This window comes from Solanum verrucosum, unplaced genomic scaffold (genome assembly GCF_900185275.1).
Source record: "Solanum verrucosum unplaced genomic scaffold, falcon-dt-bn FXZP01001080.1, whole genome shotgun sequence".
Classification (NCBI taxonomy): Eukaryota; Viridiplantae; Streptophyta; class Magnoliopsida; order Solanales; family Solanaceae; genus Solanum; species Solanum verrucosum.
Genome location: NW_026019659.1, coordinates 168,117 through 196,000, shown reverse-complemented (window position 1 = coordinate 196,000; position 27,884 = coordinate 168,117). Strand labels below are relative to the sequence as shown.

General features: G+C 35.4%; 1 protein-coding gene across 2 annotated transcripts; it reads right to left on the bottom strand.

Annotated features, from left to right (window-relative positions):
- Positions 1–577: 577 nt before the first annotated feature.
- LOC125832110 (protein CHROMATIN REMODELING 19) lies at positions 578–27,884 on the bottom strand. Of its 2 annotated transcripts, none has more exons than XM_049511286.1 (12): positions 27,332–27,884; positions 27,116–27,233; positions 21,580–21,620; positions 21,227–21,477; positions 18,643–18,823; positions 17,401–17,586; positions 17,067–17,237; positions 16,828–16,986; positions 16,400–16,474; positions 16,177–16,313; positions 2,195–2,413; positions 578–1,184 (listed from the first exon to the last, which is right to left on the bottom strand). In XM_049511286.1, exons 1-12 carry the CDS (start codon positions 27,857–27,859, stop codon positions 1,028–1,030), a joined length of 2,223 nt encoding a protein of 740 aa, XP_049367243.1. In that variant the 5' UTR covers positions 27,860–27,884; the 3' UTR covers positions 578–1,027. The 2 variants fall into 2 exon arrangements, with proteins under 2 accessions (XP_049367243.1, XP_049367310.1); XM_049511353.1 differs by having other exon boundaries at positions 1,133–1,218.

Here is a 27,884-nt window from a genome sequence, read left to right as displayed (position 1 = left end):
CTCTCCCCAAACTCGTGTAATTTCACTAGTTGTGTTGTTATATATTCAAAGTAGCAAATTTTAAGGTTACTAGGTTTTTAATTATTATGGCCATCCTTGGAAGATTCAAAAATCTACCAAAAATTCAACCAACCCAAAACTGAACTTGAAAAAATTCACACTAATCCAAGCTTATTTGGATTATAATTCTTCCATCCAAAAATCAAATAATTTAAATTATATCTTAAATGGCCCAGACACACATCCCAGTTATTAAGTCATTTTCGCAGTTAACCATTAAACTACTTTCTAAATGACGCAAGACTTTTTTTTTTTTACAAATACCAACACACAAAATAAAACAAAAGGTTTTCGTTTATAGCTGTTATATGACATATAGACTACAGCCGAAGAAGAGAGCTAGCAACAGAGAAGAAATTTCTAAAATTCGCTCATCCATTAAACAACTTTAAAATGCCTAAATCTAGGATAATTTGAACTACATTTAAACCGGGAAAAAAACTACATTTAAATTCGAAAAAAAAACTACATTTAAAAAAACGAAAAAGCCACTCAATTACGCGACTCTAGCAACTTTAGAATTAACTAAAAACGCTGTTAAATTTAATCAAAAAGTGTTCATTGCGGAAGTCCAACCAAAATAGGAGACTACTTTGAGCGATAACAGCAGCAAGGAAAAGTGCATGACCAAAGCTATAATAAAAATTACAATAAGGGCTTACCTACGACAAGACTTGAAGTACAGTGTATTTTACATTTTTATAAACTGGAGTCTATCTATTCTAGTATAATACAACAGGGCCATGGGATTGGCCCAATTTTCTGTTTCCAAAGGAAGGCCCTAGCGAACATGGCATTTTATGATTGACGGGGGAGGATGAGAACGGAGGGATCCTACATCAATCCCCACCCTCCAATTCACCCTCAGAAATTCTTGAGGGCAAACCAGAAAACGCAGAAACAGAAGAAAAAGAAAGCCAATAGATCAAAATGATATTGGTTTGAATCATGTCAGAACATGGCGCGCCTAACCAAGCAGAAGAGACGATAATATCTCACCCATAGTTTTTGCATCACCTTCATTCTCAATTTGGGCTCCAGATTCAAGTATAGCTGCATCCAATGTAAGTTTTCGCTTTGCAATCTCATATACATTCTCATCAACAGTATTCCTAGTCACCAGCCTTCCAGGAGAAAGCCAAAAGGGAAACGTGTGAACTACTAGAATTTCAATGTGAAAGTGATAGAAAAGAAAAGGTCAAACACATAACCCCTTTAACTTGCCTCAAAATTTCATTTTTGCACTTCACCTTAGCCTTGTTCCATTGTAACCTTCCAACTCCATTTCTCATGTACCATTTAAGTACAAAAAAAATTACCCAGTACTAAATGTTCAATGCATGTTAGACAAATAACATCTAATTTAATAATGTCATGTGTTTTGTTTTCTCCAAGTTATTCAAATTTACTTGGTATTTTACATTAATTGTATTAATTTATCTTCTTTAAGCAATACAAGAATATATATTACTTAGCTATATTCAATTGATTACATAATTTATACTTGAGATTGATTAGTGAAACAAATTAATATAAACATCTTTATGTTATTACAAATATATCCATCTTTTTGAATTTATATGGCATCAACAAAATATTTGGACACCATTTGAGTAAATTATAAATCTAAATTTTGATATGATATCGTTCTCCTCAATCTAACTCTTTACTTATTATTTTAACATTTTATTTAATCCTTTATAACGAAGAATATAATTGATATTTAAAATTTTATACATACAATGAATTATGTAAATTAAAAGAAGGGAAAATTATCTTTAACATAGAGAGAGTTAAATAGAAAAGGAGGTACATGAAGAAAACAAATGGATAAGTAAAGTAGATGAAGGAAAAATGAGGTTGAAGAGAAGATAGAGAAAATAAATAGCGAAGAAGGTTGTTGACGATAAAAATATTGAATATTAAGCTTAAAAAGGATCCATCACAGGTTTTAAAAGGTGAACAATTTCATTTATCTGTTCAGTCAGTATTTTGTGTTTAAATGGTACATTAAAAATGGAATTGGAGGGTTAAAATGAAACAAGGCTGAGGTGGAGAGCCAAAATGAAATTTAGGGACAAGTTAAGTATGTGTTTGGCCAAGAGAAAACCAAGATTATGAAGTCAACACACACCTGTATACTGTAACTGGTTTGTTTTGGCCTATCCGGTGGCAGCGATCTTCAGCTTGCCGATCTATCTGTGGATTAAAATCCATGTCATGTATGATAACAGTATCAGCTCCTGTCAAGTTTAAACCCTGTCCTCCAGCCCTTGTGGAGAGCAAACATGCAAATATGGAAGTGTCCTTATTGAAGGTGTCAACAATTGTCTGTCTCTCCGTCACCTGAGTACTGAAAAATGATGAAATTTAATCAAGACACCATGGTTAGGAAGACAGTAAGAATTCCTCCCTCAATTCTATTACTTAACACTTCTCATGAAACAGTAACGAAGTAATAAGAATGATTACTTGACTTAGCAACCAAACTTCTTTTTCCATCGACATCCAGAGCATGGTCAAATTATTAGAAAGTGTATAAAACTAGAATATCAATGTATGGTGTGCAGATCTAGAACTGTCTTATGTGGAACATTAATCCTTCATTCTAATTTTTAGAACATAGTATAGTCACGTGCTATCATACCTCAACCAAAGAAATATTTACTCGACATGCAAAATGATAGAAATCTATTTTAATTATGATTTCTTCAATATAAAACTTAATAATGAAAAAGGAAAAAATTAGCATCCTATATTGAACATGTAATCCATAAATATTACATTCAAGTGCATCACATTACTGATTTACACCCTTTTTATTCTCTACACTTTCACGCTTGACATATGCAAAGTCTGCATGGCTAAGTTGTTCGGACTCAGGTGCGGGTGTCCGATACGGGTGCGAATCTAGAGGTCCGATCCTTCATGATCTAATTTTTAAGATTTAGGGATATGGATCTATGTATGCATACGGGTGCAGGGGTTTGCCTAAAAATAATTAAAATATCTAAAAATAAAATTATATAACCTAAATCATGAATCCATGTAGTCCAGTTGATGTTTCTATGTACATGAGCATTGGAGGAAGTCTCCAATATCTCACTCTAACTAGACTTGGTTAGTCTAGTTTATGCAAACTACAAACAGTGAGCATCTTCAAGCTGTGAAAAGAATTATAAGATATGTGAAGGGTATTTGACAATATGGCTTGAGGCCTCTTGCAAGATAACCTCTCAGATTAAATGGGTTTTCAGATGCAGATTTGGGGAGTTGTGCTACAACAAGGTCAACTACAGGATACATGTTTACCTAGGTGCAAACTGCATATCTTGGGCCTCCAATAAGCAACACAGTGTCAAGGTCTAGTGCTGGGGCAGAATACAAGGCACTTACCTCTACTACAGCTGAAATCACCTGGATCACCTACATCCTAAGAGATATTGAGGTTTACTTGAAGACAGCTCCTACATTGTTTTGTGACAACATTAGTGGACTATAAATCCAGTCTTACATGCTAGAACTAAACATGTGAAATGGATTATCACTTTGTTAGGGAGAAGATAACCCGAGGAAATCTTGTCACGTGCTTTGTTCGATCAAAAGATCAGCTAGTTGACATTCACACCAAGACATTGACAAAGCAAGAGTTTACAAAGTTTTGAAGCAAGCTAGGAGTGAGTCTTCCACCTCTCACTAGCGTGAGGGGACATGTTGCGACGTAGAGTTAGAATAGAAGTAGTATACCTTGTATCCTAACCCTAATCCCATTGTAACTCTAATGTATCTCCTTAGCTTTGTAGTTGTAACAGGACTCTACTTGTTGTATGTAATTGTATATGGGGTCGTTTGGGATAGTATATTAGAAGAAATAATGCATGCATTACCTTGTGTATTAGTAGTACTTTGTTTGATACACTTTTACAACCTACGTATAACTAATGCACACTATTGTGTATTGAAGTGTGTTACTTATACATGAAAATCCATAGTATTAGTAATGCAAGGAGTTTTAATGCATGCATTAGCATGGTTAAAGACCCGATTGTCTCTCAAAATCTTTTTTGCATCTTTTCCACCATATTTGTGGAGGGTATTTTTGTAAATGAATATTTTTGAAAAATAATTATGCAGTGCATGCTATTTTTAATACATCAAACCTACAATGCATAAGAAATAATCTTTGTATAATTAATGCAAGCATGCTAATACAAGTCTTACTAACACAAACATTACTAATACACTCTAGTTAGCATTATTCTTGTAACACCCTACCAAACGACCCCCCAAGTATCATACATCTTTTACATAATGATTATTAAGAAATAATATCCTCCTTCTCTTTGGCTTTGTGTTTCTACTGCACCTATGAACTTGAATAATTGTTTCTTCGACCTTCAACTAAATGAAATTATGATCAATCTCCACATGTTAGTCTAATCATGTTGTATCATATTTTCTGCAATCTTAATAGCACTGATTGTCACAGTATAATTCCATAGAACCTTCATGAGGGAAACCAAGTTACCGCATAAGCCATTTCAATCATAATAGCTCCTGAATTGCTCTAACCATTGATCTGATTCAGCTTATGCGCTAGACAAGAAACCAACCTTTTGTTTTTAACTCTTCCACGTAACTAACACCTCCAACAAAGGTAAAGCACCCAGTTGTTGAGTGTCATCTCTCTCCTATGGCAACTCAATCCAAGTCATAATAACCATTTATAGTTGTACTATGATTCTTAACAGTGGCGGACCCAGGATTTTCGTTCAGGGGGTCGAAAAATAAAAGTATAAACGTGTAAATAAGCCTTTAGAAATGGAAACCTTGAATTCTTTTGGGTTTAAAACCAAACTTTTAGCACATTTTTTAAAGTAAAAAAAAATTGAAAAACAGAACTGAAATTTTTTAAAAAAATACTAAAAAAAACTGAAACTAAAAAAGAAAAAAAGAAAACGCTTTCACTGGGATTCGATTCGGTGACATACAGTTTAGTTTCAAGGGTACTTGCCACTATGCCATCAATTTCTCTTTGTTATTGAGAGGGTTCAAAATATATATATCTACAGAAATGCAGAAAATTTACCTTATATATACCGTGTAATTTTTTGCCGAGGGGGTTCGGGTGAACTCCCTGGATACAACGTGGGTCCGCCCCTGATTCTTAAGCATAGTGCCTTCCCCTAGTGTTGACTTCAGATATCTTACAATCCTTACGACATAATTCGTACAATCCCCCCTACTTTTTATTTTTTGACTTAAAAGTCATTTAAGTTTGACTTTTTTTATTTTTGACTTAAAAGCTACTTTTTTAAGCTAATCCAAACGGGCTCTAACTGCATAAGCAATGTTTGGTCCAATGTGATTAATAAATCAAGCGTCCAATCAACCTTTTTTTTTTTGAAATTGGTAACTTTGTCTATTCCTCAAAAGTCAGTACTAAAACTGTACTGGTCAGTATTTACAACATGTACTTCAAATCCTACTATCTTTTACTAAATTGAGTCTAGTACATCAATTATGGAGATAGTATCATTTGAGTATAATTGATTACACTAAAAACATAGTAGCATATGACAATTTAGTTTGACTTTTTGCACACTATTCTCAACACTATCAAAAGCGCTAGAGTTCCTTTCCTTCCATATTGCCCACCATATACTTGCTGAGACAATTCTCCATCTATCTCTGTTCTTGGATTGCTTTCCTGCTTCCTCCCAACTCTGGATTGCTTATGTGATCTTGGCAGGCATGGTCCATGACATACCCTTAAGATTTAGGAATAACCTCCATAATTGGCCAGTGATCTTGCAGTGTAGAAAGAGATGGTTAACTGTCTCAGCATTTTCCCCACAGAAGAAACATCTAGAACATAATGGTATCCCCCTTCTCTTTAAGTTGTCTTGAGTCAGTACAGCCTCCTTGGTTAACAACAAGACAAAACATGCCACTTTGAGTGGAATTTTTGACTTCCAGATTCCTCTCCATGGCCAGTGACTTTAAAGCTGATTGATGTGGTTCAACCATTTGTATGCACAACCCACCTTAAAGCTGCCCTTTCGATTGCCTTTCCACCACAAAATGTCTTGACCTCCTTCCAGTCCATTAAATTGCCCAATGGTGTTGAAAAAATCCGCTACCTTTTGAATCTCCCAATCATTTAATTGTCTTCTAAAGATGAAGTTCCACCCTTGAGGAGTCAAGTGATCTACTATGGTCTTCTGTTGGTGCGATACTAGAGAATATTTATCAGGATACAAGACCTCTAGCCTACCTGCCTCATGCCAAACGTCTTTCCAAAATTCTGTTTTCTCTCCATTCCTCACTTTGATCTTTGTGTTAGCCTTAAACTCAGACCACCGAGATCTAATGGATCTCCATACACTAACCCCATATGGTGTAGTCACTTCTTTGGTCATCCAGTTATCTTCCTCTTCATATTTTGCCTCAATGACTTCCTTCCGGTAGGACTGTTCTTCATTATTGAACTTCCACAACCATTTCATCAAAAGGTCTTTGCTTTGATTCATCAAATTCCTTATTTTGAGACCTCCATGCTTCTTTCCCACTATCACAGCATCCCATTTAACTAAGTTGTAGCCTTTGCTCTCACTGTTTCCTTGCCAGAAAAATTTTCTTCTGATTTTATCCAACCTAGTGATTACACTTTTGGGAATTGGGAATACTGACATCATATAGGTTGGTAGTGAATCAAGAACAGAATTAATCAAGGTCAACCTGCCACCCCTGGAGAGATATTGTGATTTCCATCTTGTGAACTTCATTTCACATTTCTCAACCACATTGTTCCAGATTTCATATGACTGAGATTTGGCCCCCAAAGGCATCCCAAGATATGATGTAGGCAGTGCTCCAATTTCCCCTCCCAGAACAGCATTTAAAGCTTCCATGTTGTGTACTTCAGTAATTGGATAGAGGTGGCTTTTCCTCCAATTAATGTATAGACCAGAGAACCCTTCAAACAACACTAGGATCACCCTCAACATCTCTAGTTGGCCTTCATCAGCATCACGTAATATCAATATGTCATCCGCATATTATAGATGGGTAATTTCCACATTATCTACTTCAGGTCTGCTGACCTCAAAACCTCTGAGCCATCCCCTCACTTTAGCTGATTTGATCATATTGTTCAGCCCTTCCATAGCAAGTAGGAAAAGGAACGGAGACAAAGGGTCTTCCTGCCTCAGTCCCCTCTTTGCACTAAAGAAACCAACCGGGGATCCATTCATAACTACTGAGAATCTCACAGTGGTGATACAATGTCTGATCCATTGGATCCACTACATCCCAAATCCCAATCTCCCCATTGTGGTCAAAAGATATTCCCAATTAACATGGTCATAGGCTTTCTCCATGTCTAGCTTACAAAGTATTCCTGGAATCTTTTGCTTTTGTCTGGAATCCACTGCCTCATTAGCTATCAACATTGCATCCATGATTTGTCTTCCTTGGATAAAAACCATTTGTCGGGAATCCACAAGTTTAGCCATTACCCCTTTCATTCTCTCTGTCAAAACTTTAGCAAAAAGCTTGTAGATGCTGCCTATTAAGCTGATGGGTCTGAAATCTCTCAATTCTTTAGCACCCTTCTTCTTTGGGACGAGAGTAATAAATGTTGCATTCAAACTTCTTTCAAACACTTCCTGCTCATGTAAGTTTTGGAAAGCTTTCATGATGCCATCCTTTACCACCTCCCAACATTTTAAGAAAAAACCCATGGTGAATCCATCAGGCCCAGGTGCTTTATCAATTGCACACATTTTCAGACATTTTAGGACTTCACTCTCCTCAAAGTTCCTTTGCAGATTCTCCTTTTCCTCCTCTATTAACCTGGGGCAATTAGCATGAGTATAGGCAGGTCTCCAGTTAGTAGTCTCAGTATATAGCTTCTTGTAGAAGTCTACTATCTCTCCTTCAATTCTTGTAGGATCTTGGGTTAGTTCTCCTTGGATTACTAGTTCATCAATGTTGTTGCACCTCTTGTGTGCATTGGCCATTTTGTGGAAGAACTCAGTGTTCCTGTCCCCCTCTTTTAACCATAGTGATCTTGATTTTTATCTCCATGAAATTTCTTCATATTTGAGCAATTCCTCAAACTCCAGTAATCTAGAATTCTTCCTTGTTACCTCATCATCTGTTAGTGCTCTACCCTTACTAACTTCGTCAAAAACAGCCAGCTCTTTGAGTAAGTTCATCCTTTTAGCTCCCAGGTTCACTTGATCACTCCTGCTCCAAACCTTAAGCTTTTCTTTTAATGCCTTAAGTTTTGAAGCAAGTATGAAATTTGGTCTTCCAGAGAAAGTGTCCCACCATTCTTTGATTCTGTTTGTGAACCCTACTGTGTCTAACCACCAGTTTTCAAACTTGAAATAATTTTTGTTTTGGTTCCACACTCCCCCCAGCAATGCAATAGGAGTGTGGTCTGATCCGAGCCTTTGTAAAGCTATTTGTTTGATGTTGTTAAAGCTTTCATCCCATTCTTTTGATATCAGAATCCTATCAATTCGGGAGGCAATATCTTGATTGTCTCCTTTGAACATACTGGCCATCCTCTAGTTGAGTGTCAAGCAACTTCAGATCTTCTATGAAATCTGAAAATTCTCTCATGTCTTTTGTTCTTCTCAAACAGTTTCTCTTCTCTGAGATGAACCTCACCACATTGAAATCTCCACACACAGCCCAAGGTCCTTCTATTAAACCCCTTATAGCCCCTATTTCCTCTCAGACAAGCCTTCTTTCTACATAACAGTTGGGGGCATAAACCCCTGTAATGTGGCAACTGAAGTTTTGAAGTTGAGCTTCAAATTTGCAAGTTTAGATGCCAGTCTCCAAAATATCCCCCTTCCACACTCTACTATCCCACAACATTAGAATTCCCCCTCTAGTCCCACTAGCTTCCAAACACGCATATTTAACCCATCTCCCTCCCCAAATTTGCCTAACCTCCTCTATCACATCCCCCTCTAACTTAGTTTCTTGCAAACAAATGATGTCTGCATTCCATCCCCCCATAACACTTTTGACTAATCTTCTCTTATCCTTATTATTCAATCCCCTTACATTCCATGAAACCAATTTAAACTTCATCTATCACTAATGAGCAAGGTTCCCAAGACTTTTGAACTCTTGGGAACCTCTGCATCTTGTTTTCTTGCATACAGCCTCTACTTCCATACTCCTGGCTTGTCTTGAACTGTCTAATTGAAGTAATAACTCCAAGGCCTCCTCTTCATGGCCCTGGAAATGAACGCCCAAAACTTTTCCCAGTTTGATCAAGTTTTGTTGTACCCAGTTTGAAGTCTCCCTCTCCTTATTCCTTTTTTCTTCTTGCTGTTGAATTTGCAGCGGTTCTGGTTCCTCAATCTCCCAGTCCTTCATGAGAGTGATCGAACCATTAACCTCCTTTTCTGAAATCTCCCCCCTTAGTTCATTATCCTCTGTCTCTATTAATTGGGGTTGAGATTCAATAATTGATTCCCCGACCATGTTTACCATCTCCTCATCCGCATGGGCAATTTGATTCAAGTTCTGTGTGGCTGTTCTTTCTGTTTCTTGATTGTATTGCAGCTCTGGGAGTTCTGGAAAATTACCACTGTTAAGTGGTATTGGGCATTTACAGGTTATGTCATTAAAAATGACTGACTTGAAAAGTCAAGCCCATTCTTGTAGAGTTTCCTCTTTCTATTGGGCTGCTGATGGCCCAAAGTTGCTCCCTCAATTAAATGAGATGTGTGTCCCATGTAGGGCTGGCAAGGGGACCGGGTCAGCCCACCCTGGCCCGCAACCGGCTCGAGACCCGTCTCGCCGGACACGGTCCCGTATGATTTCACGGGTTGGAGGGACTTCGGGATAGGGGACCGGTTAGGGGCCGGTTCACCCTTTGGTCCCGGTCGACCCGGTTTAGCGGGATCCCCTATTTTTTTAAATTTTTTTTTTGAATTATATCCGTTGGGGACCGTTGGGGCAACGGCTAGTGGGCGCCCCCAACGGATTTATTCACCTTTTTCACTTCCCCAACACCCTCTACCACCCCCGTACTTTTAATACTTTAATTTAAACCCTCAAGTTATCATAAATACACTTTAACCCATTTTTAATATTATAAATACCCCTCTATCCCTTATTATTTCTTACAAAATCATCTATTCTCTATATCCTCTCAATCTTTAAGTCTTAATTTTTTATTCCATTTAAGTCTCATATTATATCATAATACATATATTTCAATTCTAAATTTTCATATTATATCATAATATATATAATTCTCATATTTGTTATCAAGTATTGGAGTTCCAAATTACATGTTACAACAAACTACAAGCTTCAAGAATCAGTTATAACGTCTGCTATTAACGCAGACGTTTGGTACATTCGTTTCATAATATTTATATTTTATTTTTCGTCATTAATTTCTATGTTATTATTATTTTTATAGTACACTTTACATATAATTAAATATGAGTTCTAGCAAAAAAGATACCGGTAAAGAAAAAGAGAAAGAACCAAGTGGCATTAATAAATTATTTAATTTTAATAAAAAAAGTAGTAAGGAAAAAAATAAGAGTAAATGTGGCGGTACTTCTTCTAAATCAATGTCTAGAGTTAGATTTAATACAAATGATTCTACTTATGTTGATGATACTTCTTATGATATTGATTCAAATGTTCAACTCGATCATGAAATTTTAGAACGACATTATGGTAATATTAATCCTAATCTCGATGAAAATTCAGGTGAAGAAGTAGAAGTTGATTCGGGAGAATATAAATTAGAAGATACACCTACTAGTCCGGTGATAGAAGTTCCAAATGAAACTACAAATTCAACGGAGCAAAATTGAGGACGCTCAACCCTTATACCTCCTACAAGGGAGAAGGTGAAGTATCAACGCCCTAAAACTTTTGTTGTGTGGTAATTTATGACTTTTGATAAGGAAAACTCTATTGCTATTTGTAATAAAGGTAAGCAACCTTTTAAACATAAACAAGGTGGAGGTCAAGGTGGGACGGGGGGGTTAAATAGACATTTGTTATCTTGTGTGCCAATTCAATATAAAGAAGCTAAAGCATTAGCCGATAGAAAAAAAGGAATTCCAATTAATGATGTTGATATTAATGTTAATGAATCGGTAAGGGCTTCTAACATGATTCAAGGAACATTAGATCCTTCTAACCCAGTGGTCCACTAACACAACGTAAATATGATAAGGAAAGAGATCGCCAAAATTTAGCTAAAATGGTTTCTGTTTGTGGTTTGCCTTATAGTTTTCCTTCACATCCCAATTTTATTGAATATATTCAACAAACTTATAATCCTTCTTTTAAAGGTTTTTCAAGAAATATTGTTAAAGCTGATGTTTTTTTATATCAAAGTAAACATTGTCAATATCTTCGTTGTTTGTTTAACATATTAGATTGTAAAGTGTCTATAACTTCGGACATGGGTCGTAGTGTTAATGGACATGATTATTTAACTATTACAACACATTGGATTGGATTGATCATAACTGGAATTTGCAAAAAATAATCTTAAGTTATAAAGAATGTGTAGAGAAAAAAACTAGTGCATATTTAGCTTCAAATATTTTGAGTGTTTTAGATTATTACATGCTTATAGATAAAGTAATGTCTGTCGCATTAGATAATGCAACTAATAATACAAACGCTACTAGTATGTTAAAAACTAGATTATGTCCAATTGATGTTAATGTTTTTTATGTTAGATGTGTTGCACATGTATTAAATTTAGTTGTACAAGATGGTATTTCATTATTTGATTGTGGTTGTATTAAAATTGAATATGCTGTTGCCTGGATTTTTTATGCTCATAGAGCTGCTAGAATTAGGGAATTTAATGAGCGTTGTGTACTATGTGATTTGCCACCAAGAAAAATTCCAAGACATTAAAACAAGGTGGAATTCTTTTTACGAAATGCTTTCAGTTGCTTACGAATATAAAGGACCCATACAAATGGTGTTTAATGCTCATAATGCTAACCCATTAGATATAAATTGTGAAGAAGATTGGGAAGAAACTAATGAACTATTAGAATTTTTAAGACTTTTTTATGATGCTACAACCATGTTTTCTGGAATTTATTATCCTACTATTTCATCAATATTAATAAATATTTGTGCTATTACAATTCAATTTTCTAAATACAAAAAAATTGAAAAATTTAGAGTTGCAATTGAAGGTATGATTGAAAAAATTTTAAAAATATTTTTTTCCTATTCCTCAAATTTATATAATTGTTACTTTACTTAACCCTCAATATAAATTACGAGGTGTGCAGGGACTTGTTGAAACTTTTTATGATACTTTAGAAATTTTTTTTTTTTTTTTTTTTTTTGATTTGCACCGGGTGTCCGAGTCTCTTTGAGCCCCGACTAATCCCGGGGGTGCACAGGCCCTACCGAAAGAAATTCCAACTTGTGAAATGTGTAAGTCTAGCATAAAAGTAGAAGCAAAAATTTTGTATGAAAAATATAGAACTATAGGAAATACTCAAGGAGAAGTCGGTCAAACTTCTAATCCTCAGAGTAAAGATCGAATTAATAGTTTTATGCGAGGTTTTCTTGGTCTTGATTCTACTAACCGTGATGATTTTGAAGAATATCTTAATCAATCTTTAGAAACAGTGGACGACGACGATGGCAATGTAGAAATATTAGCATGGTGGAGGAGGCGGAGCGTTGCATTTCCAATTTTGAGTAAAATGGTTCGTGATGTTCTAGCTATTCAAGCTTCATCAGTTGCATCGGAGGCTGCTTTTAGTGTGGCAAGGTTTCAACTTGGCGATCATAGACATTCATTGGCGGAAGAAAGTTTGGAAACATCAGTTTTATTTAGAGATTGGGTCAACACTGAGAGGAGGAATTATAATTTGCCAAAGTTAAGTTCCAAACAAGAAACTTGGATTAATGCGGTAATTGGATCTAGTGACGATCAATTAGAGTCACACGAGTTTCTAGCAAGTTTGCCAACACTGAAGGATGTTACCGTCGATATGATACGACAATTAGAATTGAATTTTAAAGGAGAATACAAATATTAGATTACATCCGAGAACTAATTGAAACAGAACTCTTCCTAGAAGATGGCTGCGTAAATTAGTTACTCTAATATTTGTAACAAAAATTAGTTTTACATATGAGAACTTATTGAAACAGCACCCTTCCTAGAAGGTGGCTGCGTAGATTAGTTACTCCACTAATATTTGTAAATTGTAACTTCTAAGTTCTAATTAATATATACATACACATTTACATATATACTAAACTAACTTTAAAATACTTAATTTAAAAATTGAAATTTGACATTTGAAATTTCAAGTTTAAATTACTTTAAAATATTTAAAATTTGAAATTTGAAAACTTAAGCATTTTTTATTAGCTAAAAATGTTATTGAAAACCAAATAAACTAAAAATGTTATTCACTAACATATAATTTCAATACAAATAAACATATAAGAAAAAAAAAAATCCCACGTCCCGTCCCGCCAAACCCCGTCCCATCCCGTATATATAGTGGGACGGGATGGGACGTATTTTTGTCCCGCCAATCCCGGTCCCGACCGAATCGCGGCCTAGGCGTCCCCCGTCCCGTCCCGTCCCACGGTCCCCGTCCCCTTGCCAGCCCTAGTCCCACGTGTGGCCCCCCTCTCTACTTTTTACAGATGTATCCACTTGTTCCTCTGATGCAAAATCCCTAAATTGATGGGATTGTACTTTTCCACAGGCTTTACTACTGACTTTACCACAACCTTTACCACCTTCAGACTGCTGTGTAAAGGCATGTACTAGGTATTTATGTGCTCCCCCCCTCTCTTCCTTTTACAGATGTATCCACTTGTTCCTCTGATGCAAAATCCCTAAATTGATGGGATTGTACTTTTCCACAGGCTTTACTACTGACTTTACCACAACCTTTACCACCTTCAGACTGCTGTGTAAAGGCATGTACTAGGTATTTATGTGCTCTATCTTCTCCGATGACTCTATTTTCAGTTTGCAAAGATTCCGGTTGTAACTCTACTTTGACTTGGCACTCAACCCATATCGGAAAGTGGAATATTACTCCATTTCTGGAGATTGAAACTTCTTTGGGAATGTTTCTTCCATCATTTGCAACTAAAATTCTTGCCCACTTCATATGATTTCTTAGTTTTGTTTCCTCCTCAGAGGCCACCCAACCTCCGCATAAGTTTCCGATTTCTTGAAATACTCTCCCCGACCAGAGATGAAGGGGGATTCCAACAACTCTGATCCATGTTTCCATCTTCAAAGTATTATTGGGGAGACAACCCACCATCGAATTCCACCATTCTAGATTGAATCTGTGATTCTTCCAGTTCCACTGTCCTTGGAGGGTTTGTTCTGCCATGTTTATGTTAGGGAACTCGAACAGAAACATACCTCCATATATTTCATAGATGTTAACTCCAAATGCCTTTTTCCAGAGTGTTGACGACCATCTTCTTATCTCAGGCAAAGTTGGCTTTTCCTTCATCTGTCCTTCCAGATGACCTACTAGGCATCTTTCTAGAAGCCCATTCTCTTGGTCTTCAGCATGTGTGAGGACTTCAATAATGCTAGCATTGTTTGTAATCTCTGCCTCCTTTATAGTCTCTGATTGCCATTTACTATCCTTAACTGCTTTTGCATAAGGGTAGTTGGCTTTGGTTATTCTAGGAGGTCCTGGCACTTCCATTCTTTTAGAGCATTTAATGAACCTTTCAATTTTAAATGCTATATCGTGCCACCCTGCATTCAAGGCTAATTCTGGGATGACCAGTATGGACCTACCCCCATTATTGATGGAAATGATACTTATAAATCTTCCATGTTCATTATGTTTCCTAGTACAGAAATGCTCTGCCTCTCTTTCTGCAGTTTTCCATCTTCTGATTGTTTTCTTCTGATCGCTGGAAGCTTCTCTGAGAGTGAAGCAGATCCATTCCATGGTTTTGCTGCTCATGGAAGATCTCCTCATCATCTTTCTACTCCTCTCAACCCATTCGAACCACACAGAGCTGCCAGTGCTCCATTTAGTGATGTCGAAAGACTTTAAAACCAGCATTGAAATAAATCCTATTGTCACCCATTGCAAAGTCTGAAAGAAGGATCTGAATCTCAGAAAACTATCACGTAAGGTAATAGTTAAGAAAGGTAATGAAAGGAAAGGAATGGAAATGAAGGTTCCGGCGAGAGAGTGCCAGAAAGAGAGACCCTCCCCCCCTAGGAAGTAGGGGAGAGAGTTACCTCAGGACAGGTGCCTGGGAGCATTTTGATTCTATTTCAGTTTCCGTCCAATCAGCCTTTAATATCTCTCTTTATCAGTAAGAACTTGATTAGAAAGTTCTTGGAGATAATAATTTTGCTCAGTAGGAGTATCAATCAGCTGCCACTCAAGCATACAATATCCTTCCAGTCTCCGTCAACAAATTGAAATGATGGATATTGATTATAGAAGCAACTCATTTACCTGGTCCCACGCAGAAGTTTATCCACATTATACCAAGCGGTGTCACGTAACACCACTTCCTCCTAAATTTTTAATAAATAGGTAGATAAATAATACACAAAGCGTAAAGTATATATAAGGAATGATGACCCTGGTTGCCATAAAAGCTTTCCAGTTCTATTAGTCAAGTGCCTGAATGCCCTTCTTGAGGACTTGAGTTCTATCCTCTGCTGCATCAAATTTTTTTGGCAAATTTTGGAGCCTTTTTTGTTTGCAAGTATGGAGATTGTAAAGGATTGAACTCCTGACCTCCCTCGGAAATAAAAATTTCAATTAAACCAGTAAGCCAAATCCCGTCCCAACAAACTTAAGGGAAAATATATGGTATTATATTAATTAGTTTATTTGTTTTCTTCTTTAAATATGGAGACTACTAGCAAAATAGTGTGTACACCACTGGGTCCATTACTCCATTATAAGTTATTTCTTCCTCAAGACAAACATCTAATGTGTCATTGAGGATGAGATAGCTGTGAAACAGCATGTGCTAGAACTTAGAAGAATCACTCAAAAGGCTAGGCACCAAAGAAGGATCAGATAAGAAAAAGTAACATGTTAATACCTTCCATCCAGGCGCCTGTATGTAACACCAATAACATCTAGGGTCCACTCCAGGATATCAAGCATTGATGTCCACTGGCTAAAAATAAGCACTCGATGACCAGAAAGCTTTAATGAAGGGAGAAGTTTGGCTAATTCCTGCACGTGGAGCACTTGAACTATTTTGAGCAAATACAGTAGAACTTAAAATGACTACAAGAAATCAGAAGGCCTGTGAATTTAACCTGACATTTAGCTGAAATCATAACACGTTCATCTGACAGCACTCCCTTATTATTATCGCCATAATAAAGTAAAAGCTGCAAATAATAGAAAAATACAAATCCAAGTGATCATCCAGAATAACTAAGGAATAAAGAGCTCAATAATTGTAAAGCCCCACACTTTCGGGCTAAGGTTTGAACCATTCAACGTATTTAATTTGACCCAGGAAATTTGCTTGAGCCTAGGTGTAAAGGTCAAGGTTCAAGTGTATCACATGTTTAAGAACACGAGCTTTAAAAGTTCTAATTTCTTTCATAAACTTCGTGTTGAGCCAAACTATGACAAACAAATTGGAATGGGGGAGTGTGGAAGAAGCCATGATTAACCTAATGCATGCAAGCAGATACGTTTGTAAGAAGAAAAATGAGTGAAATAAAAGAAAGTATACCTTGTGGATGGAGAAATCATTATAGCTCTTCAGCTCTTCAATTACTCTGTCCACTGTACATTCAAAACCAAAGACACCTTTGGGATGCATAACTCTAGCAATTCGAACAACATCATCATCTGTATAAATACGCCTCACAAGCAGAGGATGGTTTGCAATCTGAAGAAACCATAGCATCATTGGTCAAAAATCAGGAGTTTTGACAATAATAATTCAGGTGGATCAAGAAGCTTCAGCACCTTGCGGAATTCAAGAAAATAATTGGAAATTTGTCGTCTCGAAAAGACACCAGCAGCATTATTCAAACTAACGGGTTGCTTTGAAACACGAGCTAGAGATGCAGCACGGTAGCTTTCAATCGCTTCTTTATATGCATCTTCTTGTTGTTTCTCCATGCCAACATAACGAACCTGCAGCAGAAAGTTCTTTACTCTCATATACTGAATCGAACATGTAAAAGTTGTAGTGATTACAAGCAAACCCATGAATAGCGAAGTCTAAACATGAATAGACCAAAGATGGAAAAGCTACCATAAAGGAAAAAAGAAAACAAGGAATGAACAAAATACATACCATCTGTATTTTTGGTACCAGTTGTTTCATCACATCCGATTTTAATCTTCTCAAAATGAAAGGTCCAAGAATGGACTTTATTCGAGCAATTAACTCTTTATCTTCTGCATTCAATAGTTTTTTCAAGTCAACATCTCCTGTTTCAAATAGATCAGGCATCATAAACTCCAAAATTGACCAAAGTTCCTGCAATAGAAAACCACTAACTGAACAACACATAATCAAACATAAAGATAAGCACTAATTGTGAAAACAGCGGCCAAAGCAGCAGATATGGCACAAAAGAAACATTACAAATAAAATAGCAAAGAAAGATATTTTTAAAAAAATAAAAATAAAAATATATATGTATATATGCCAAAGGTACTTGTACTTACTGAGAAATGTCCAGCAAACACATGATCAAACATAAAGATAAGCACTAATTGTGAAAACAGCAGCCAAAGCAGCAGTTATGGCACAAAAGAAACATTACAAATAAAATAGCAAAGAAAGATATTTTTAAAAAAATAAAAATAAAAATATATATGTATATATGCCAAAGGTACTTGTACTTACTGAGAAATGTCCAGCAAACACATGAAATTTTACGTACTGCCATGCAATAAAAATACTTAGTTGTACTTACTGAGAAGCCATGCAATAGAAATACTTAATTGTACTTACTGAGAAGCCATGCAATAAAAATACTCACTTGTACTGCTGAGAAGCCATGCAACAAAAATATCAGGCTAACAAACAATCGAAATTAAAAGTTGTTTGAGAAGCCAAGTAATCTGAGTTTTAACTATGTGGTTGATAAAAACTTCAAAACCCTAAATTTAGAATGACTTATCCTACTATCCATAAAAAAAGAGAATAGAGAATGAGCACTCATCACCAATAGAATCTACTCAGGAAATCAAGTGTAATAGAGCTAAAATGTCTCGTCGGACTTAAATATTGACAGTTTTTTCATCACATCCAAACATGGCAAAATGAGAAAAGATGGGGAAAAAATATATAATTGTTAAGATACAAGTATGACTACGTAACGCCACTAACTAGAATTTCTAACTTATTGCTTTTGGCTTATAAGTCAGAAGCCAAAATCCAATCCAAACAGGCTCTAACTCACATTAAAGAATGTCCCTAACAAACATTAACTCTGACATATGATAACATACATATAAGAAGTACAAATGCATTATAAACGACAAATCCTTTAGCAGTTTAAAACAAAAGAGTTGACGGCTATCATACATGCAAATCATTTTGTAGTGGTGTGCCAGTGAGCATTAGTCGCTGGTTGGCATTACATGCAACAGACATTAAGTTTTTCCACCTATAGCTGCCTTTATCCTTTAAAGCATGAGCCTCATCCATTAGCACACAGCTCCAACGCCAGCGCTTCAGAATTTTGCGGTCATCTTTTTGCTGTGCACTGCAAGATTGAGACACAGGTCTAAGCCTCAATGACAAAGATATGTACATACTAGCTATGCTTCATTTGAAACAACAACAAATCCAGTGTAAGCCCACAAGTGGGGTCAGGGGAGGATAGGATGTACGCAGAACTTACCCTTTACCTTTGTGGGGTAGAGAGGTTGTTTCAACTAGACCCTCGGCTCATAAAAAAAAAAAAAAAAAAAAAAGCTCTCAAAGAAGAGCTAGGCTTGATTCAAAAATTAACGTTTAAAGACTTCTTTTCAACAAATATGAAAGTTTAAAGATTTTTTCTATATTAAGAAATCTTTTTCAAGTTTGAACCACTTGGAAAGCAAATTTCGTCTTCTTAAGTAAAGATCATAATCAAACATATACTAGAAAATAAGAAATCAAAATAGATTGAATGGAAAACTTTTAAATAGATTAACACCCCACTTAAGACTAAAGTGCAAGTATATACAGGGAATCCAAAAAGTGAGCTCATATACTAAGACTAGATACCGGAGCACATGTTAGCACGGGCCCAACATATGTTAATAAATTTATTTCTATCCAATTATAAGAATCTTTCAACATATTTTATGACGCTTTTTATAAAGTAACATGTGAAAAGATAGAAGTTTTGACAGCAGGGGTTCAACAACTTATGATATAGTGTATCTTTTTTTGTTTCAGATTTATGTGACCTTGCTTCTTTTTTGAAAGAAATATGTTACTACTCACTTTTTAACTGCTAAACAAACCTTAACTAACATTTCAAAACTAATTGAACTTTAATTACTTTTTAAAATCTGAAAACATCATTTAAACTATCATATACCCCTAGATTAAAACGTGAAAATCTTAAAAACATCACATATATGCACAACTTGAAAAACAGAACCTCCAGAAATGTTCTTAGAGTTAGTATTAACATGGTTCATACTCCAAAAGATATTTATAAAGTTTGAAATATGCAGTTCAAACTCTAGGTATTATTTGAAATCATAATGTCTCATATATATGGTAAATATATGTCTATTGTGTCATATAACATGGACATAGATGTGGTATAAAATACTCTTTCTATCCTTATTTTGCTTGAAATATAATAATCATGTATGTACTATAAAATCATTTTGGCAATTTTGATGCTTCATAATTAACTTAATACATAGAAAAATGTCTTTTTGACAACATAATACTTATCTTAGTTTCTTTTTAGAAATTAAAGATCATGCATAATTTATTTCATCAATTGTAAGTATATTTAACTAATTTGACCACAAAATTGCAGTTAGTGGCGTTACTTAGTCATACTTGTATCTTAAGGTATTACTCCTTATTTATCACAAAATTTGATCAGTTGTAACTTTAAAAAAATGAAGCTTGATAATAAAATATTGATTTCAAACTAAAAAAGTAATTTTGAAGAAAAAGGATCCTTTACCAATATCTCTATCTATTTAACATTAACACCAACTACAGAGACACGTCGAAGCTATTATTGTAGGATATACTACAAAAAAAACCAATGAGAGAGACAAGAAAAAGCTGCAACTGTCACATAAAAACTTAAAAGGGATCCCACTTTTTTGATGAGTCATTCAAAAAGCCTGCAAATGAAGCGCATAGTGTAGAAATCCAAGTGAGGACCCACCTTTTCAGCAAAGTCACTTATGCACTTTATTGTCCAAGAAAGAGAAAGTACACACAAGACAACTGAATACAACATCTTTAAACCAAAAAAAATCGGAAATACCAAAATCGCCAATGCATCAGCAAGTAGGCATGTCACCTGCTTCTAGACTCTTATATTTAGTAGTAAAATACAATGAAACTGTCATCTTTAGCCTTAAGATAATTTGACATGCAACAACATCATTCTTCTGTTGCCTTAATTTTCAATTAAAAAAAAATCTCCAAGAAATGGCAAAGACTTGCTTTACCATTGCCTCAATTTTCACCTTCAAATGGTGAAATTCAAAATTGAGAGGTTCTACAATGGAAAGAACAGCAGTAGAGTATCTTCAGGAAGAGGACACTGAGATTTGATTTTCAGCAAACAAAACAGAGGCTCTTAACAATGGATTTGCCTCCACTGATAAAAATTGAGATGCATAGACCATTAATCCAACTAGCCTTTGCAAGTTGACCAGCTTGGGAATATAAAATCTGATCTTCAGTCACTGATGTTTTTTTTTTCCTTCTCAAAAAAATAATAATTCTGGGGCTACTTGAATGCATTTCTTCTAGCAGTTCTTTCAGAGGCATATAGCAGAGGTTTCATGCTGAAGGAAAAATATGAAATCTAAAACACCTTACAGTGATAAATGACTAGAAAATACCATAGCCACAGACAATTGGATGGTACATTCCACTTCAATGCAAACTGAAGGTCATAAAATGATGTGCAAACCTGTGTCGTTCAAAAAGCGAGTAGCACACTAGGATAACGTTAAATGGAGGTGGCTGTCCAGTCCTAGCAAGAGAACTCAAGTCTTTTGAGTAAGCTGATCGTGCAGAACCATGATATTGGATCACAGTAAATGCCGGACACCACTTTTTTAGCTCTCTTTCCCAGTTCTCCAAAACAGAGGCAGGACAAACAATTAAATGAGGACCAGGATCATCTTCCAAATGCTTCAGCAATGTTAAGTATGTGATTGCCTAATAATGAAGAATAAATCCATCATTACCTATCACTTAAAGTCAAAATAAAAGAAATAATCTGCATCAATCAGAGAAATAAAAAGCTAGAACTGTGCATACCTGAATGGTCTTACCAAGACCCATTTCATCAGCCAGTATAGCTGCACAAACCAGCCCCAAAAAGTTTAAAGTTGAAGTACAAGACCCCACAACAGGGATGCATGTATGTACATTTGCCAAGCTATAATTTGATTATTGGTAGCATATCTTGGTCAGAAACATCAGGCTTTATGTCTATATATGTACAGGCAAACAAAATGCTGGTCATGACTATTAGCTATACGCTAGAAACATGTTCATGAAAAATATAAAGGCTATTTAGGTGATATGAATTTCCCTTGTAAACCAGTATAGGAAACGAGTAGTTTTCCTGTAAACCTTTGGGAAGTACTTTTAATGCATATAAAACAGATCAGACTCAGTATAAAAAACATGGAGTAGCAACAGTCTTGTTATTTTGTATGAATAACTTAAAACTGAATGGAATAATGTACTTTAAGCTTTAACTTATTACTTAGATATTGAGGAACACTTACGATCTCGATCCATCAACCAATTATGCAGAGATTATAATACAGGGTCACTTGTGTGATGACTAATACTGAGAAGATTGTTATGAAGTGAATAACAATTAAGGGATTGTCATATGGTCAGAAATAATACAGAGGTTGTCATTCAGAGATTGCCTACTTTTGGTTTTTAGATAACTGATAAACTACAGAGGGCTAGTGGTGTACGGTTCGAAACTTGATGGATAGTGGACCCACACATCACGTACTGCCCTCTTACTAGTATTATCAAAGGCACACCTATATTCTGAAGCTAGGTTCAAAACATGTGGAGCGGTTTGCCTCACTTTATGTGCAGTTCAATGTCATCATCAAGGTTTTAAGGCATACTTTTCCTTGCCGATGAGCCTGTTTTGAAGAAGCGACACTAAACAATTGATATTTCACTTAATCATTAAGAAAAATAAATTTCTTTGTTCATATATTTGTCATTCATGCTTATAACTATTAGAATAGGAATAGGAAAATATATATATAACTATTAGAATAGGAACAAGAATATATATATATATATATATAACTATTAGAATAGGAACAAGAATATATATATATATATATATATATATATCTATATATATAATTCCAATTAGAATAGAAATAGTATATAGAATCCTACTTAGAAAAGGATTGTATATAGTGTCCTAGTTGGAAAAGGAGTCTAATGTAGTGTCTATAAAAAGGGTCTCAATGTAATAATGTAGATATACAATACAATAATATTCTTCTCCAATACTTTCTCACATGGTATCAAAGCTTCTACGATCCTGATAAAGAATTGAAAGTGCTTCCGTAGCCAACGAGCAGTTATAACTCATATAGTCGTCCGTCTGGCCAATGATTATGTTAGCAAAAGTTGAAGCAATACTATATACATGAAAAATAATCATGCTGAGAAGGACTAATTTGAGAAGCATCCAGAACAAAGAAAGTAGCACAATGCTTCTTTCTAATGGCTTCTAAGATCTGATTTGTTTAAAACTGTGCAATCTTTCTGATGACTACTTTTTTATATCCGATTTGCATAGCACCATGCATCTTTCAAGTGACTACTTTCCCATATCCAATTTGCGCAGCACCATACATCTTTCCGGTGACTACTTTCTCATATCTAATTTGCGTAGCATCGTGCATCTTTTTTATGATTACTTTGTCATATCTAATTTGTATAGCATCGTGCATCTTTTCTAGTGGACTTTCTCTATCTAATTTGTGTAGCACAATGCATCTTTCCGGACAAGTTTTTTATATTTTAGTTGCATAGCACCGTGTATCTTTCTATGACTCCTCAAATTTGATTTGCGTAGTTCCGTGCATCTTTTCGATGACTCCTCAAATATGACTTACGTAGTTCCAATTTTTATCAATGTTGTGCGAAATCCAACACCACCTCAAGGTCCAACAGCCTCCGGCGACCAAAGCCCAAGAAATGTCGCCGATCACAAATCCCTCACACCCGGCAAATCTAGGGTTCTATCAATCGTGTCAATACATGAACCTGTCCAGTCAATTTTCTAACAAATTTCTTGTATTTTGAGACAATATATATATTTTATACCATATTTCGAGCACTTTCCCGTGACCGTTGCATTGTTTCTGGCAAATGATTTGCCAACAAAATTCTCTCCGTTTCAAATTTACTTGTGCCATTAAATGGGTAAACTCAAATATTTGGGTTGAATCACAGTGATACTTTCTATCATATGATTAAACTAACATATGTCCGCCTTTTTCCATTTATGGTTGTCGTTCTCCATTGGCCTTTAAATCAGTTAAGCATTAGAATGTTTTTCTCAAAGATGATCTCGATGAATAAGTCTATATGGAGCCACCACCTGATTTTGTTGCTCAAGGGGAGTTTAGTAGTCTTGTATGTTGATTGCACAAGTCACTTTATGGTCTAAAATAGTCTTCTCAAGCTTGGTTTGGAAGTATGTCGATTGTGCTGATCACTCTGGTCAAAATTAGTCTTCTCAAGCTTGGTTTCAAAAATTCAGCATAATAATTTAGGAGTTTGGCAGGACTCATAGTGGAACTGATCATTTTGGGTCTAATCAACATTCTGCATCAAATCCCGCATTTCATGAGAGGACTAAGCACATTGAGATTGACTATCACTTTGTTAGAGAAAAGATACTCTCAGGAGATACTATTAAAAAATTCGTGAAGACCAGTGAGTGATCATCTTGCACACATCTTCACCAAGTGCCTCACCGGTCTTCGTATTAATTACATCTATAACAAGGTAGATACATATGACTTATATGCACCGGCTTGAGGGAGAGTGTTAGACTAAGAATAGGAACAAGAATAGTATATAGAATCACACTTAGAATAAGAATAGGAATAGAAATAGTATATAGAATTCTAGTTGAAAAAAGATTGTAATGTAGTGTCCTAGTTGGAAAAGGAGTCTAATGTAGTATTTATAAATAGGGTCTTAATGTAATAATGTAGATACACAATTCAATAATATTCTCTTTTTGCGCCTTTTTCAATTAAATCTCATGCTTTATTTGTGCTTTGCACTTAAATCACAATGGATCTTAGAGCTTGTTTGCGCTTTACTTTTGATAACATTGTCTCTTACCACTATACCAAAGCTCTGAGCTTGCCAATGAACCACTGTCGTCCCATTCTTCCATGAGTTGGAGTGCATCCATCTTATTCACTGAACTAGCTTTTTTGATGATGATACTTATTCACTGAACTAGCTAAAAGTTATCACTTCAGGTAGAGGGTTGATTATAATGCCTACATGAATAGTTTTTTGCCTTCAAAAAACACTCTTATTCATGAATTGCTATTACACTTCTTACTCTATGTTTTATTCTACATATTTTAACATGTGTTAAAATATAACATGTACATGCATTCGAAACAATGAGTTTTATACAACCAACAAAATATTGCATTAGCTATGTGAAGTTTAATACATCAATCGAACACTACATTAGTTATTAATGGACCAACCAAATATTGTACTCCCTCCATTATATGAGGCAATTTGACTAGACACCGAATTAAAAAAGTGAAGAAAAAAAAAAAGACTTTTAAAATTTGTGATCTAAAATAAGTAATAGATGTTTGTGTGACTAAAAATCATTTCATTACGAGTAACACAGACATTTAAAGTTAAATTATTACTATATAGAAAAATGTGTCATTCTTTTTGAGATATAAAGGAAAGTGTGTCATAAAAATTATGACAAGAGTATTACTTATGTGGAATTTTATCTAGAATTATTTTTGTTTTTGCAGCCAATCAAACAACCCCTTTGTAAATATCAAGCTGGAAGGAAATTTGATCTAGATAATGGTACATCGTCTAAAGCTTAAAAAAAAAAAGACATGTAGCATCTTAGCTTTATCAGTTTGTACAACCAATTCCAAGACACTAAACGAATGAAGTATTTGAACCTTTCTTCAATACTTCATACCATCCTCTATTAGCAGGTCAATTGAACTTAGAAGCAACAACCAAAACTTCAGTTGATTTTCTCTTTTTTTCCTACAAGGTAGGTGGCAGGCCCCATGGGAGAAATGGGGGAGAGACAATTTTTTGATATATAAATATAAATATTATATATATATATATATATATATATATGAGACAAGTATGATGTCAATACAGTTACTAAACTTGTGGTTAAAAATATCAAAGTTATTCTGGTTTATTTTCAATTAACATAGACACCATTATCACCCCTACATCATTGATGCTTATCATAATTAATCTTGAACTAAACATATATATAAGTTTTTTTTCTCCCATTGCACCTTTTTTCATTAAAACTCACGCTTAATTTGTAGATGTGGCTTAAATCCCCAACGGATCTTAGAGTTTGTTTGTGCTTTGCTTTTAATAACATTGTCTCTTACCACTAGACCAAAGCTCTGAGCTTGCCAATGGACCACTACCATACCATTCTTGCATGAATTGAAGCGCACCTATCTTACCCACTAAACTAGCTAAAAGCTATCACTTCAGATAGAGGGTTGCACAAATTGCCTACTTTAATGTCATCTTTGCCTTTATTTACTATCATTCATGTATTGCTAATACACTTCCAACTCTATATTTTATGCCACATAATGTAACATGTGTTCAGATATAACTAGTTCAGGCATTAGATACACTGAGTTTAATACAACCAACAAAATATTGCATTAGCTATGTGAAGTTTAATACCGTCAAACAAACACTACATTCGTTATTCTAGAATAACCAAATAATGAATTACTTATGCGGAATATTATCTAGAATTATTTTTGTTTTTGTGGCCAATTAAACAATCCCTTTGTAAATACAAGTTGGAAGGAAATTTGATCTCAGTAATGGTACATTATCTAAAGATAATAAAAAGACATCTAGCATCTCAATTTAATCACTTTGTACGACTAATTCGAAGACACTAAAAGAATGAAGTACTTGAACCTTTCTTCACTACTTCATACCATCCTCTATTAGCCAGGTTAATTGAACTTAGAAGAAATGACCAAAAATTCAGTGGATTTTTCTCTTTTTCCCCTGAGGTAGGTGGTATGCCCCATGGGGGAAAGGGGGAAGAGGCAATTTTCAGATATATATACTAGACAAGTATGATGTCCATACAGTTACTAAACTTGTGGTTGATAATATCAGAGTTACTCTTGTTTATTTCCAATCAACATAGACATCAATATCACCCCCAAACCAAGCTTTAAGAACAAAATGGGAACTGTTAAAGACTATCAATGATTACCTCAATTAAACAGATTATATGTATTTTGAATTTTGATGATAAGAATATTCGTTCAATGACAGGAAAATGTTAACCGAGGTTGCAAGCTAATTGTGTTATTATCAATTATTCAAGGAACTCAGACAAACACTTGGCAATAACCTGTCATCAAAAAACACAATGACCTACGCTAGGTAGAAAAACTCTTAAAAGTTTAACTTCAGTAGCACCTAAAAACTTGACTGAGAAATCATCATGCACTCACACAACAGTTCCACGCTACAAATATAAAAAATAAAGAAGTACCTCCCCCGATTTTCTTTCTATACAACAAAAGGAGGAAATTGACTCCAACGAGCTGGTAAGGTTTTAGTATTGGCTTAAAATCCGAATCTTCTTCTCCACATGCCAGGTCTATATCATCCTTGAAAGAAAAAGGTTTCAATGAGAGACAAAAATACAGCATTTTACAATAGTAAAACGCAAAACTAGAAGTGTTATGCACTAGTTCAATTATCATACCTGAGTGACAATTCTTAGTGACGAAGCCTCCTCCACTTCAACAAAGGAATCACATTTTGCAGCTGCAGTACCAAAAAGCTCTCTCTTAAGCTCCATAGATATTTTCCCACACTTTTGCAATGCATTTCCTACAACATCCTCCTCCTTTTCACTCTCCTGGTTGTCGGAAAGCTCAAACTCCTCCTCCTCCTCCTCCTCTTCATTTGAGTTAAATCCTTCCTCTTCATCATCCACCACAAATCTTCGGCGGGCACGGCAGTTGGTCTGGTTGATAGTGGATTCAATTTCAGCATCATCGTCCTCCAAATTCTCAGAGGCATTTCCAAGTCCGATTTCTTCGGAGGAACTATCTAAAACTTGGATGAAATTGGAGGATTTTGAGGTATTTTGATTGGTGCTGTTGGAGTATGCGAAGGACTCGATAGGAGGAGGTGGAGCAGAAGGCTTGTGTTTGAGGACGCGAGAAGGATTGAAGGAATTGTCTTCCGGCCATTCATCGTCGGAAATCTCGTAATAGTCGCGCTTCATGGCAACAAAAACCCTAGAGGCTGGA